At 38.1% G+C, this 14,931-nt stretch overlaps 5 protein-coding genes across 5 annotated transcripts; 3 read left to right on the top strand and 2 right to left on the bottom strand.

Moving 5' to 3' along the window:
- The first annotated feature begins 1,781 nt into the window (after window positions 1-1,781).
- LOC133183923 (uncharacterized) lies at window positions 1,782-2,765 on the top strand. Its single transcript, XM_061318804.1, has one exon. The coding sequence runs from the start codon at window positions 1,782-1,784 to the stop codon at window positions 2,763-2,765; it is 984 nt and encodes a 327-aa protein (XP_061174788.1).
- A 204-nt stretch (window positions 2,766-2,969) lies between these two features.
- Window positions 2,970-4,124, top strand: LOC133182861 (uncharacterized). The gene has a single exon (XM_061317708.1). It carries the CDS (start codon window positions 2,970-2,972, stop codon window positions 4,122-4,124), a length of 1,155 nt encoding a protein of 384 aa, XP_061173692.1.
- Window positions 4,125-5,105: 981 nt separating this feature from the next.
- On the top strand, window positions 5,106-6,422 carry LOC133182860 (uncharacterized protein F54H12.2-like). The gene has a single exon (XM_061317707.1). The coding sequence runs from the start codon at window positions 5,106-5,108 to the stop codon at window positions 6,420-6,422; it is 1,317 nt and encodes a 438-aa protein (XP_061173691.1).
- A 2,008-nt stretch (window positions 6,423-8,430) lies between these two features.
- LOC133182859 (uncharacterized) lies at window positions 8,431-10,512 on the bottom strand. The gene is made up of 2 exons (XM_061317706.1): window positions 10,176-10,512; window positions 8,431-10,034 (listed from the first exon to the last, which is right to left on the bottom strand). The coding sequence occupies exons 1-2, from the start codon at window positions 10,510-10,512 to the stop codon at window positions 8,431-8,433; spliced, it is 1,941 nt and encodes a 646-aa protein (XP_061173690.1).
- A 209-nt stretch (window positions 10,513-10,721) lies between these two features.
- Window positions 10,722-12,710, bottom strand: LOC133182858 (uncharacterized). Its single transcript, XM_061317705.1, has one exon. The coding sequence runs from the start codon at window positions 12,708-12,710 to the stop codon at window positions 10,722-10,724; it is 1,989 nt and encodes a 662-aa protein (XP_061173689.1).
- Between the last annotated feature and the right edge of the window lie 2,221 nt (window positions 12,711-14,931).

Genomic DNA, 14,931 nt, shown 5'->3' with positions numbered 1-14,931 from the left:
CATAAAACCGTCTGAGGTCACACATTCCATTAAAGCGTTTGGGGTCACCCCCATCCCATCAAACCGTTTTGGGTCACCCATCCCCTCAAAAACTGTCTAGGGTCACATAAATAATCACCAACCACTCCCAAAGCCGTCTGACGATCTATATAAGGAGAAGAGACAAAAATATATAATAATTCTTTATAAAACAGCAAAATGGATGATTATTGGAGCAGTGAGGATATTCTATGCAATGATGAGATATACTTTAGAAACTTTTTGAAGTGGGGAGCCATTGTCAAAAAACGGATTGATAAGTATATTGCAGATAATGGAGATTGCCGGTCCTGTGACTTTTGTAAAAAGCAATATTCTTTGAGAACGAAATTTGTACACGAGAAACATTGTTTGGTGAAACTGGCCAAGGAATCAAAACTCGATCCATTGAAGATGGCAACCTTTTGCTTGCGCGCATGTGATCTTGAAGATGTGTCTTTGGAGGAACCAATGGAGTTCTCAGAAGTCCTGAAAACTATCATGGCCGACCGTGTACCGTACAGCATCATGAAAGACGCTCATTACGAATCTCAAATTGAAAGTTACTGCAACGGTACAATGACTTTCTTGTGGCCTGATGGAACTTGGCGACACGAAGAGTATTGGGGTGATTGGACGCCCAGTGAACAACAAATTAGTGCATAGACTCATATTCATGATTAGTTTGTATAAATAAATTGAAGGAAGAGTGAACATTAGTATTTTAGATCGATCTCTTTCTGTGAACAGACACTCCTTTAGTGAAACAAAATGAAACCAGTGCAAAGGAATATTCAATTTAATGATCGTGTACATATAATTGCAATTCCTTATGAAGAACGGAAAGGAATATGGATGCAATATGCTGTTGACAGGGCTCATTTTAAAAGAAGAATTGATCATGTCGAGATATTGTTGTCACCTATCCTACTTCAAAAACTAAATAACATCAAAATGTCTGAGGTCAAGTGTAATTAAAAAAAAAAGGGAGTGACGAGGACTGTCGTGTATATAAACTGAGGTGTTTTTTGCGTAAGACATCATACCTTTTGCTGAAAATGGAAGGTCTGACAATGGAAAGACAATTAAGAAGAACAAAATTGCAATGGAACAGAATGTGTAAAAACATTTTTAACGTTTTAACCAATCGAAAAGAAGAAGAGCTGCTGATGCACATTACACGTCTGATGAAATGCGTTAGAAGCGCACTTGCTCTTAAAACACAAGTCAAAATTATGAAAAGAGATGATATTAAAGTGGGCGCTTCAGACTGGAGAAAACTTAAAGATCTAGTGGACCAGTTTAGGGAACTGTCAGAAAAAATGGATTACAGTCTTCACTGGCTTATTCATAGAAAAGAAAAAGTACGTCATGGAAATCCGCTTTATGTGTTGAGAGAAATGGCGGATACTGTGGAAGATATTATGAATATAATATCAGAAACTCTTCACTACATTAAAAAAAAAAAAAGTGAAAGAAAAACTAAATACTATCAAAATGTCTACCGTCAATTCAGTATACAGTCAGGATTTACTATTATCTCCAAGAAAAATGTCTACAGTCAATTACGTCTGAGATCAATTCCGTCTGCAGTCAAAATTGTCTGCAGTCACTTTTTTTAAAAAGAAAAAACACTCCTTTTTATGAAAAGTCTAAGGTCAATCAAGCACGTGACAATTTTGTTATAAAAACGGGTTTATTGTAAAAATTTCCAACATATCTGAATTGATCGTAAAAGAAGCATCACCCTCTCTTCAGCAAAGATGGAACAGAAACATCAGGATATAATCAAAGCAAACTACACGACTCTGGTGAAAAAAATGATGACCTCTTCCGTTGCTGGGCATCTCTTTGCCTCCAACATTATAACCGACGAGATGAGACAGCAGATTGAAGCCGAAAAGACCAGTTATGATCGTAACAGAAAGCTAATAAGTATCATTCTACGCAGAGGACCAAAAGGTTTTACAGGTCTTCGAATGGCACTTATGAAAGCTAACCAAACAGACTTATCCAAGCTTCTCTCAGTCGGTGATAATAACATGTCCGAGTACGAAAAGAAGTTAGCAATGGCCAGGTCGCTGGTTGTGAACATGTCAGAAAAACGAATTATTAAGTCTGAGCCGAAAAGTAACCCTTCAGAACAACAAAACTCACAAGAAGAGCGGTGTAGAATCAGTCTGGATGACTTCAACGATCTTTTCCTTACAGCCGTGCCATTCAAGGGGGATATCAATATTCACATCCGTCACTTTACAGAATCTAACGGTCGTTATTTTGCAACAAAGAAGGGGGTGACATTCCCGTTGTGCCGATGGCTGAAATTTGAGTCTCTTCTACCAGATATCGCCAACTATCTGCAAAACAATGAAGCTGATGTAGAGATGAAATGGCATATTGGAGGGGGTGTCTTCGTCTCTGTTAACCCTGGGTATACCTCAGTAGACATTAGGCACTTTTGGAAGCCAGACGATGCCCTAGAACCGGTACCAACCAGAAAAGGTGTGTCTTTGAACAAATACAAGTTGACTAAATTACTACAAGCCGTTGAAGAAGTACGAGAATATGTTCCCGAATTAAATGATACAGAACTGTGTGTGTTCAGCGAGTCCCATCAAAATCAGCTTGGAATGTTAAGTTGTCCAGAGTGTACTCCTTTTGGATATAATCCGACAGAAGATGTGTCCATGGAATGTAATGTCGGTGACTTACAAGACTCACAGACAATCGAAAGTGATTCTGAATAAAAGTGATATTGAATAAAAAAGAACTCTTAAATTATTTTGTTATGAGTGACTAATGTAAATACTTATATGTATCCTTGTTTATGTACATGTATAATAAATACTTTTAAATTCATAATAAATTATACATCTGAAAAAAAATTCTATTCCTGTGTTTGATTTGGTATATAATATAAAACTGAGAGGAAATAATCAGTTAGGTACAGGATGGCAAAGTACACAGACTATTTGAGAAAGCTATACTATACTCCCGGAAATCCAGGTGCATTTGCAGGTCCTGAGAAACTTTATCAGGCTGTAAAAAAAGAAGGAAAGCATAAAATTGGAAGAATGAGAATTAGACAATTTTTGAATAACGAGGATCCCTACAGTTTATTAAAACCTATCCGTCGGTCATTTCCTCGCTCTAAGGTTGTAGTGAATACGATTGACTCCATGTGGGATGGTGATTTAGCCCATGTCAGCAACATTTCTTCCGAGAACGATGGTTATAAATTTTTGTTAGTGTTAATAGATATATTCAGTCGCTTTTTATTCATAGTACCTTTGAAAAATAAGCAGCATCAAAACGTCACAGAAGGTTTAAAATCAGTTTTTCAAACAGGACGAAAACCTCAAACGCTCAGAACAGACGAAGGGAGCGAATTTAAAAATCGCTCGGTAAAAGCGTTTTTAAAAAAAGAGGGTGTGCATGTCATATACACCCAGAATGAAACTAAAGCAAACTATGCCGAAAGAGTTATTCGTACCATGAAAAATCTTATGTATCGTTATTTTCTGAAAAATAGAACATACCGTTATGTTGAAGTTTTACAAGATTTAGTGACTAGTTATAACCAGAGACCTCATAGATCTCTAGGGGAGCAAGCACCTGTAACTGTCACCAAGGAAAATGCAGATGAAGTGAGACTCATTTCCTATCTCAATACGAGGAAAAAGAATCCTGTGAGCAAAAACAAGTTGGAAAAAACAATAAAATCGTTTAGTAAAAAGAAAAGGACTAAACCACTTTTTAAGTACAAAATAGGAGATGACGTACGTATTTCACAGCTTAAACATCCATTTCAAAGAGACTACCAGCAAAAATGGACTGAAGAATATTTTAAAGTGTCTAATCGCTACAAGAGAGCTGGTATACCTGTGTACAAAATAAAGGATTTAGCCGATGATCCAATAGAAGGCACTTTTTATGAATCGGAACTTCAAAAAGTCATGAAGTCGGGAGATATTCTGTATAGAGTGGAAAAGGTGTTGAAAAAGAGAAAACGCGGTAATACAAAGGAAGTGTACGTAAAATGGGAAGGATGGCCTAGTAAATTCAATTCGTGGATTCCCGAAAGTTCTCTAGAAAACACCAAATAAAAACAGTTTTTTTCAATGAATTATCATCAGTCAAGATGAGCCTTCGAATGGTGTTGAGGTCTACAGACAGCTCCGAATATTTTGACAATAAACCCAATTGTTTTCGAGTTCACTTGAATAAACAAATTCAATTGGATGGATACTGGACAGTTGCTTTAACAGAATTTACTACAGAGAGTTGGGATCCAGCCAAGAAAACTCCCGATGTGTACATATGCTGTGACATATGTGAGGAAACCATTGTTGGGGGCAAGGACGTACCCCTCTTAAGACGAGTTTTTCTTGGAGAAAAACAGGAGAACAACATCATCTACACGTTACCTTATTATCTTCCCGTAAAGATTGGTCAATTACAACAGATCTGTATATATATAACGGACAGAGCAGGCAACTTAGTCTCATTCTTAGACGGACCGGTGAGCGCTACACTTCACTTTAAGAAATTCCCTTACGTTTTATAATGAATAGTCAGACGTACATCAGTGACCCTAAAATCTGGGAAGCTTTTTATAAAAACATGGCAGAGAAAAAGTTCAGTCCTTACAAATATAAACCCAAACAAATTGGAAGGGGTATGAGAAAACGAAAATCTTATGTTATTCCGATTAGACCTCATTCACAGTTAGAATCCGTTAACCCTACCCCTCAAGTGACACCGGTGGCTGCCGTGGAAGAGAGAGCCAAATCGGAACATGTGAAAGACGTAAAAGAAGGCGTTCCCTATGTCAAGGTGACCAAGGGTATAAAAAGACCATCAAAACACTCCTCTGTCATTCCTACTAAAAAATTGAAGACGTCAACATCGCACAAGAGGAGGAGGGAGAGCAAGAAATTCAATCTTGGGAAGAAAAAACCAGTCTCGAAAAAGAAAACGAACGGAAGACCTGAAAAGCGACATACATCTGGAGGAAAAAGGGCATCACAAAAGTCGAAAAAACTCTTTAAGATCGATAGTTACAAGAACGTTTTTAAGCAGTAAAGATGGCCTTCTTAAGCAGTGATAATAAAGACATAGCCCAGCCAATGGAACTTTCTCTCTTTGCGTCACCCACTAATCAGGTAGCAGTTGAAAAAGTGTATTTTACTGAAGCCAGACCGATTTCCAGTATTGGAGTTTCAGATACTCCCATAGAAATAGTCGTATCTGGATCGGGGGCGGAATATATCGATTTGAAAAGAAGCCGATTGTATGTAAAAGCCAGGATTTTAAAAGCGGATGGTTCCTCATTAGCGGCCAATGAGAAGACTGGAATTGTGAATCTCCCATTGCAAAGCATGTTTTCGCAGATGGATGTCTACTTAAATAACAAGTTGGTTTCCTTTAATACAAATAATTATCCTTGGAAAGCATACCTGAAAACAGTCCTGTTTGGTGGAAAAGAGGAGTTATCTTCCCAAAAGCAGTCCCAGTTGTTTTTTAAGGACGAAGGAAATGTGGGTGATGCGAATGCCTACAATGGTGGCAATGCTGGACTAGTCCTGCGATACGGCTATACACAGGAAAGTAAAGTATTTGAACTAGAGGGTAACCTGATGGAAGATATTTTTGACATCGACAAATACCTGATCAATGGTGTAGATATCTACATCAAGCTTTTTAGATCTAGTGCACCTTTTGTAATGATGTCGGCACAGAGCACCCCGGCTTACAAACTGGAATTACTAGATGTCGTGTACAAAGTTGCCAAAGTGCGAGTAGACCCTGGAGTTCTATTAAACCACAGCAAGCAGATAGAATCTACCCCTGTAAAATACACCATCTCAAGAAATGAATTGAAAATGAACACTATTCCTAAAGGATCTACTGAATTTTACTGGGACAACATTTTTCCTCAGGCAGTACCCGACCGCATCGTTGTAGGATTGGTAGATCAAAAAGCTGTTAACGGGGATTACACAACCAATCCTTTCAATTTCGAGCATTTTGGTGTAACGGATGTAGGTATATACGTAAACGGAGAAAGTGTCCCAGGAAGGCCCTTAAAAACCGATTTCACGACAGGGCATTATTCATCAGCATATGCTCGACTGTTTGAGGCCTCTGGAAAATGGAATCAAGACGCCGGGCTAGTAATTACTCGAGACAACTTTGGAAGCGGATATTCTCTGTTCGTCTTTACCATAGATCCCTGTGGTTTTGGTGAAGAATATTTAAACCTGATTCGAAGAGGAAACACCAGACTCGAACTAAAGTTCAAACAAGCAACAACAAAAGCTGCAAACGTTTTGGTGTTTGCCACTTTTTCCTCTCTACTAGAAGTGGACAAGTCCCGGGACATCAATTACATTCAACCATGAATTCAAAACAGCTCCTCGATTTTGTGCACAAGGAACCTGTCCTAAAACGATTTGTAAAAGGAGTATATGCCAGTAATACTTTACCGGAAGTTGTGACGCATTACCCAAGTGCCTTCATCATCAATACGCAACCTTTGCCATTTCCTGGAGAACATTGGATCGCTGTAATCATACACAGTTCCTCAGAGGCCGATTTTTTTGATAGTCTTGGGAAACCACTTGGGAATTATCCAGAGATTGAGAACTTTATTTATAAGAATAGTGAATTCTGTAACTTTAAATGTAAACGACTTCAACCTTCCTATTCAGATTTGTGTGGGCTTTATGTACTTGTATTTTTGATATCTAGATTGTGTCTTAAAATGTCTTTGTCACGTGTTTATACTTTATTTTCTAGTAGCATTAAACTTAATGATGACTTTGTACGAAGTTTCATACATGAATTCTTGTATCAATAAACATGATATACGACATTGGTGACTTTTTTTTTTTTAATAAATACTTGTTCAGTATTACATGTCAAATCATTCGTGAATCAGTGGAGGAAAGGGAAACATGGCAACGCAGAGCGAATGGTGGAAAACAAAATCCTTACTACCATTTTCAGCACCCACCACAATTTTGATTTGTGGTAGTACGCAAAGCGGAAAGACCCATTTCACTAAACGACTCTTGCAAAATGAAGATGGCATGTTTTCCACTTCTGTAGATAAAATCATCAATGCTTATTCTGAACATCAACCCATGTTTGACGAAATGATTGCAAACATACCGAGACTCATTCTTCATCAAGGATTACCCTCCAAGGAAGATATAGAGCAGTATACCGAGGGTGTAAACCACACGATAGTGGTATTAGACGATCTTATGCTACAAGTTGCTCAATCGCAAGATTGTGTACATCTTTTTACGGTGACTTCTCATCACCGTAACGTTACCACTGTGATGCTTTCTCAAAACTTATACCCTCCTGGTAAATATGCCAGGACTATATCCCTGAACTGTCTAAATGTGATTTTTATTCAAGAATTACCGCGATTCCCGCCAGATCATCACCTTTGGATCACAAATACTACCAGGATGTGTACCGTTTTTCAAAGCAGCATACGAAGCTGCAACACGTGCAAATTTTGGCTATTTGCATGTGTGTTTAGAACCTACTCAGAACAAAGAATACCAACTTCGATCTCACATCTTGCCTGGAGAGAACATGGTTATTTATCAACCCCTATAAATACATGTACTTGATCATAATTTATTCATATTGCAAAAATGAATCGGAGAATACGGAAGCAGAAAGCATTTATAAATTTTCTGTTGAGTGCAAACAGCGCTCAACAGAAACTAATTATGAAGTCTTTGACTAGTGAGCAATACGATGTGATCAGTGAAATAGCTCTAAATATTTACACGGGAACCTATCCTCTGACGAAGAAGTATATAAATAAGCTGAAACCTTACCAATCGTACATTCGATCACTGGGATCGAGAGAAGTCAGTACGAGACAGAAACGTGAGATTTTATTGAAACATCTACCCTTAGTATCACTGTTACTGAAACCCATTGTCCATCAATTAGACAAAAATGGCGAGGGAAATGATACTAGTGCCTAAATTAAAATACGAACATCTCCTTAAAAAAATTGAGGATAAAGAAGAGCCTGTTAAACCAGACACAGTAAATGACAACAAGGATCAAAAACCAATGCCTGAAAAGACCTTCACCGATACAACGATGAGTGAATCAATCAATGACACCTCACAGACAGGAAATGGTTACGTCAGTAGAACTCAAACAATAGGAAAACCCCCTGGTGTACCCATGAAACGACGCAAGAAACACATTCCTTGGCTTACGTACTGAGTGCTAAATTGAGAGAAAAGACTTTTTTTTAATGAATTTTATTGTACATAATGTAACGTACACTATAGTTAATAAATACATTGAAATGTAATTTGAGCATTGAAATAAAAGAGGGTAATAAAATGTGTACTTTTTTTCACGGTTTTAACAAAATCCAAATGGCAGCGTATCTAAATTGGGCAGAATTCTCCTTTTGGTGTAAACCATTTGATATCGTTTGGTTTCTATGCGGTTTAACAATTTCCTTTTTCGACTGTCTCTGGATATTTTACAGGGATTGATAATTTCAATTTGCTTATCTTGTGCTGTACAGATCAAGGATTTGATAGCTTCAAAATTGATCACTTTAGAGTTAGCCCAGTTTAATGTAAACCCACGAACTTTACATTCTTCCCTGCCAGAAAGTGTACGGTATGCATAATTTTTGGGACCCCCCGACACAAATTCCACAATTTGACCATCTTCTGGTTTGATCTCGTTGGTCAATTCCCCTAAATAGTTTCCGATCGGGAGATAATGCAAGTCGTCCGACTTTTTGGTTTTGAAAATTACACTGTCTGTATCGAAATACAGAACGTTCTCCCTCAACCGATCTAATACACTATATAAGCGTAATCGCGCATGTGCAGTAGTGAAACTTGCCAAAAATATGTTTGTTTTGCAATCCGGGGGCATAAACATGGGATGATTACTCCATTCAAATTGAAGCGTGTCCCTAGAAACAATGTGAAAATTATGAGGTACTTTAGTAGGATCTGAGATAATCCGAAACAACTTATCACATTCGGATTCGTGGAAGAACATGGATTGTTTCATACTTAGTCTCTGACCGAATTTCCCCCAAAAACTATTGAGACAGAGTTTGGCTAAACAGCGCAAACCTGGATTTTTCTGAATTTTGTCATACTCCAAGTCTATGCCCTCTTTTTCTCTGTATTGTCGAATGTATTCCCGTTTTGACTCTTCGCTATCACACTCGGGAGGAAATCCCGAGGCTTCTTGTTTAATCTTAAGAAACGTATTGACGTACTTTGCAAACAGACCCCCCTCACCCACCGAAGGGTCATATTGAGACGATTGCTGAAAGTGATAGACCTCATAAATTTTTAAAATTTGGTACCCTTTTGACACTGCCATTTGGATTTCGGGAGTGCACCACGTGCCCGTGATGGCTCTTTCCTCTAGAGAACAACTACAGTCATGCTGATTTTCAGAGTCCGCACACGTTCGGCACAGTGGAAATTTCAGTTTCCCTTGAGAGCGGTACGGAAGCACGGGGTGGTACAATTTTCTAGGTGGCAGGATTTTGATTTTGGCGAGGCCAAAATAATTTGACATGTCCCGAAAATCATCCGTGATAATGGTCGGATGACCCAGGGGATAACGACAGTATTTATTTGTCCAAGGGTAGAGACTGGTGAAATCATAATACTGAATGGTTTCGTCCTCTTTAGCTTTATAATGGAGTTTTATGGCATTGGTACGACCCCCAAAGAAACTGTCACGGGGGTCAAGTCTGTCTTGCAGATCCAATGTGGAGATAAACTGTTGCAAATCAGTGTTTTTCTCCAGCTGGTACCGAAACTGATGCTCCCATACGACGACCAGATGATAGCCAAGCTCTTTGAGTTCTCGTTCTCGCTTTTTAGTCATCTTGAAGAGTTCGTCTAATGTCTGGTTCGTTGCGGGGTGCTTGACATCGGATCGATCCTGTTGGAAACAATCCGGACAACCGTGGTACACACAACCTAAGAAAAAACACACATAAGATGTAAAACATGTTTTCAACACCAGATTCGCCGCCGCCGCCCCCCCCCCCCTCCTCCGTTAGGGGCAAGGGAGGGGCAAATTCAATGCCAAATTTTGTAATACAGAGTAAAATATCTTACCGTAAAATTCGTATATGGTGCCTTTCCCCGTAGGACTCTCGACAAAACCGTCACATCGGTAATTGGTCCCTGGTACGTGGTACTCTCCCCCATTAAGAGCGTGACGGATATGAACCGGTGTTCCTCGTTGTCGACTTCGTTGCATGAGCCATTCTAACCATTGAATAGAGATTTTACTATAATTCTCTTTACAGACGTATCCTTGAGAAGGAACGACGGCAATGGGACTCGTCAAATGTTGTTTTCCCACTTCTGTATTTTCCTCTTTTTCCAGGTCACTGAGGGCTACCCATTTTCCATCAAGCCATACCCCTTTTACCCCCTCATAGTTGTCCATCTCATGCCAGCTGGATGTCTGATCCCTCGTGATTTCTACTTCAAGGTTGTGTTTAAGAAATAAAGTTTTATAAATACCCATACAAACACTGGCAATCGTTACGTAATCAAAGGGGTCTACGCCATCTATGGTCGTCGTTGAAATAGTTCCATCGGGTTGAACATGTGAAGTTTCTATTGTCGTGGCTTGAAGAACGGTATTTCGAAACGCTATGCAACCCCGTCCGAGCGACAGTACTTCAACATCTCTTCTTGAAAGTTAAATACTTCAGAACTCTTACTTGCATGCCACGTGACCAATTTCTTTCTCTCTCCCGATGACATGAAATTGTATCCGTAGAATTCTAGAGCCGGATAGGGACCCACGTAAGTCTGATGTTCTCTCGTATTAAAAAAATGAGGAAAGAATCCCTTGCTGAGTTCTTCTAAACCAAAAGCTTCTGGGATCTTTGCTAATTTCATGGGAAGGAAATTCAACGAATCTAAAAATGTGAGATTCAGTTTGTTTGCGATGTGCATGTACATTACTTTGGATCCGTTGTAAATGATTTTATCTGGTCTAATCGAATGTCGGTCAATGAGAACCTCTAAAATGGGATACAAGTCAAAACTTTTGGCGTTATGGGCGATTAAAATCGTGTTTTTGACGTGTGGTTGAGTCACGTAGGCACAAAATCGCTGTGCGGCGTCTTCACCACGAAAGATCAGTTCCCGGTGACCACAAGTATCTGGACAAGGAGAACGAATGAATTTTGATTTTTTCATTTGAGAGCACCTGACACAGCGTACACCACACTCGCTACATGTAGAATCTTTGTTTAATTCGTTTTTTTCACATGCATTACAAGAGGTCTGTAAGACTGCAAAATTTACTTTATGTTGATGCAGTCCGCAAGACGGATCCTGGCAATTTTGACATAGTCTACAGTTTGCACACTGTTGTTCCTTCTTGGCACATTCTCGACATCTGATACAAGAGGGGGTATACCCTTGATCGCAATGAAAAATGTCGTCCTGGCGCGTCTCAAAATCATAAAAGATGAACTTCTTTTCCGCTTTTTCCGGATCCGATTGGTATGCTTTTTGATAACAAAGGTGTGTCCCTACGTGATATTCGGAACAACTGGAACACTGCCACTCGCCACAGACGTGTAGCTTAGGGTTGCGTTTAGCAGTTGACAGTTTAACGCGACATTTCTTACACTGATGCCACAATTCACATGCAGGGGGTATCTTGTCTTTGCGCACCATTTTACCGATTTTGTGTCTTTCAAAGCAGGCGAGTGAACGACATACACGACCGCAAGATGGACATCCAACCTGCATTTCCGACTCGGGACAGTTATCGTACAGACACACGTCGCAGGACGTCGCACAAGTATGTGCATATTTGTTTTTGTAAGGTTTCAAACACGTATGGCAAAAATAAGCAGCATTGAAGAACCCCTGTATGCTCCCAATACCATGCCAATGTTTCTCGTTTTCCGTTTCCACGTGATACAAATAAAGACGTGTTTGTTCCGAATTCTCTTTCGTAACTCGGACAAATTTGTTTCCTACTCGGGACGACACCACATTGATACTCACGTTCAACAAGGTTTCGAAAGGTTCGATATCATTTAACCCTAGATATCTGTCTACAGGAACGCCTGCTTTTTTACAAAGCCAAATCGCCATTTCCGTTTGGTATTTTCTACGTGTTTTTTTAAGTAAATTACCATAATAGTGTTTGGGAACGGTTCTGTGTTGAATCACGTGATCCATCCTGACCCCCGAGTCACTTCCGGTTAAACAAGACCACGTTTCGGCATTTACCTTTTTACAGGTTTTCATAAAACAGAGGCCTATGGCAATGGGTAAACAGAGATTGTTGTCATTATCAACGTACAAGACAGACTTCTTTTTTTTCAAAGAATTATTGGGTCCAAAGAGCGACGTTACTGCTAATTTATTTCCACTCCAGCTGCCTCCCTTTGGCAAATCTATTGATCCTACAGTGACGAGTAAATGTTCGTCAACAGGAATCGTTTCGTTAGAGTTAAGCACCTTGGTAATCTCAGACATCACTGTATCGGCATTGAGATTTTCCCACGATTGTAATGGGACGACAATGGGGTTGTTTAAATTAGGGTGACTTAGTACCACCCTTCCCAAATCAGCATCATGTCCTCTGGCTTGTGACAATACATCATTGAACATATTATGTAATTTGTCATGAATATCTATTAATCTATCTCCCCTCCACTGGTCATTGAACTTCACCTTAAAAGTCGTATCACGGGCTAGATTTTTTTTTATAGGTCCGGGTTTCCCTTTTCCATATGAAGTAGGGTTTTTCTACTTCTTTATGTTCATCCCCACCCCCCGACTGAGTGCTGGTAGACGGTTGGTTATCATCAAGCGATTGTCTTGGTTTCTTATATGCAGGTTCTAGGTCAAGAAGAAGCTCATTCCATAAATTATCTATGTGTCCATTCCATTCAAGTTCTTTTATTCGGTTCTCAACCTCTGTGTCACCGGTTAGACCGTTGGCTGCAGCAAAGAGATTAATAGTGTCGACATCAGTTAAGGAGTCTAGAATTTCCTTTAAGAGACTGTCAGCCATGTCATCTTCAATAAAAAAAATACATTTTTTTTAAAAATAAAGTTTAGATTTTATAACTTGTGGCACAGATGTATTCTTGATAGTATTTCCATTAAAAAAAATTTATCCAAGCAAAGGAATTAAAAAAGTTGACATTTAAATAATATTTCCAATCATTTAGTCGTTAAACACAAATCAACTGGTCAAGTTTTGGGTCCTATGACGATCAGTTCAATTATATGGTAATTCCATATATCAATGACCTAATGTTAATGCAAAGTAGTAACTAGAGAATTATCGTATATGGGACCTTATACAAAATAGCAGAAAGCTATACTCAGTGATACATAGATTAAAAAAAACAATAACCAACAATCATAAACTTTTAATACTTCTTTAATGAAAGTATATAAAGAACATTTTCAAAACAATACTATACTTTAGTATATGTGTATAATAATTGAGGTATATCTAAAAGTAAACAATCAAATACTTCTCTACAAGGTAAAATCACATAAAATCACTTTTGAAAAAAAAATAAGTAAAACGAATCATTGACAAAAACCATTTCACAAAGTATAATCATCTTCAAAGTCAGTATTTCTGTACAATAGATCACAGCAGAGTATAATAATAAAAATGAGGTATGATTAAAGGGTGTGATCAAAATTTACAGAAAAAAATCCCAAGTTTTCACTTAGACCCACCTACCCATACCACCCCCCTCCCCCTCAAAAAAAAAAAACATTAACATGATGAGTATTAAGACTAATTAATAAGTATAAAAAAAATCTGTATACCATCTCTGTTCTTTGTGACAACTACACAAGTATAAAAATTCTAAAGTTGGACGTAGAAAGATATACAATTAATATTACTGGCCAGGTTTTTTAGTTGATTTTTTTTTTATTTCCCTACTAAAGTAAACATTTAGGAATTTTATGCTGAATGACAGAGTTTCTACATTCCTCTCTTAACTTAGATTTTTATTCATCCATCTTTTATTTAATCTCACCCTAAAATGCTCAGTCATAAAGTAGAAGCCATCTACGAAAATAAAGATAATATACAAGTATTAACAAATGCAACTTGCATTTTAAAACAGAAATAAAATATGAGTCTCCCCTCCAAGCTACACAAAGTAGGTATGTTAATAAAAAAAAAAAAAGAACCAAGTTCAACTACATGTAAATTTTTTTCAATAAAAAAAAATAATGTGGGATCACTCTGATATTCCTTACAAATAAAAAAAGATAATCCTATTTCTTTCAATGAAACTGTCATGAAGAAAAAACCCTCAAAAATTGGCATCAAGCTTACAAATTTTCTCTCATGATCCTATAAACATGATCAAAATGCTTGAGTAAAGTTCATCATTTACATCATGCATTTGTTCTTCTTTAAAACAAAAACATAATACAAGTGATATAAATGAAAGCTGAAAGGAATACACTGTTGATAAAAAAAAAACATCTAAATAGAAAAAAAAAACAGTTCTGCTATTCCTCATCCGAAAAAAGTAATCCATTCACAACTTTCATTCTAGAAACTGTACTCAAGAAAAAAAACCGTTATCAAGATTTAAAAATTCTTGATATTACATTTACACATGAAAATTCAACTTTTTACGTGTGTGCGACCTGGTTCGGAGTGCAATGGGGGATGATGTTTTGGATTGAATCAAGGGTTTGGCAGTTTGGGGTGTAAAATATGACATTTCAATTCCTTCTGCACCCCTAGGTGTGTCTGTATGACCTAATTGAGGGGTTTGGTTTGGTGCAGAGGGTTGGTTCTCTGGAGGGTTCTCTGGTGCAGAAGGTGGTGGTGCGGAAGGAG

Source organism: Saccostrea echinata, unplaced genomic scaffold (genome assembly GCF_033153115.1).
Source record: "Saccostrea echinata isolate AGI-Se365-2 ecotype Australia unplaced genomic scaffold, CSIRO_AGI_Sech_v1 ptg000009l, whole genome shotgun sequence".
Lineage (NCBI taxonomy): Eukaryota > Metazoa > Mollusca > Bivalvia > Ostreida > Ostreidae > Saccostrea > Saccostrea echinata.
Note: the sequence above shows the minus strand (reverse complement) of the source record. Positions and strands in the feature narration are given on the sequence as shown.

Bases quoted from the DNA above. Each gene is read 5' to 3' on its own strand.
- LOC133183923 (XM_061318804.1), top strand. From the start codon at position 1,782: ATGGAACAGAAACATCAGGATATAATCAAAGCAAACTACACGACTCTG.
- LOC133182861 (XM_061317708.1), top strand. From the start codon at position 2,970: ATGGCAAAGTACACAGACTATTTGAGAAAGCTATACTATACTCCCGGA.
- LOC133182858 (XM_061317705.1), bottom strand. From the start codon at position 12,710: ATGTTCAATGATGTATTGTCACAAGCCAGAGGACATGATGCTGATTTG.
- LOC133182860 (XM_061317707.1), top strand. From the start codon at position 5,106: ATGGCCTTCTTAAGCAGTGATAATAAAGACATAGCCCAGCCAATGGAA.
- LOC133182859 (XM_061317706.1), bottom strand. From the start codon at position 10,512: ATGGACAACTATGAGGGGGTAAAAGGGGTATGGCTTGATGGAAAATGG. The intron at 10,035-10,175 runs GTAAGATATTTT...GTTTTTTCTTAG, and splicing joins CACCATATACGAATTTTACG to GTTGTGTGTACCACGGTTGT.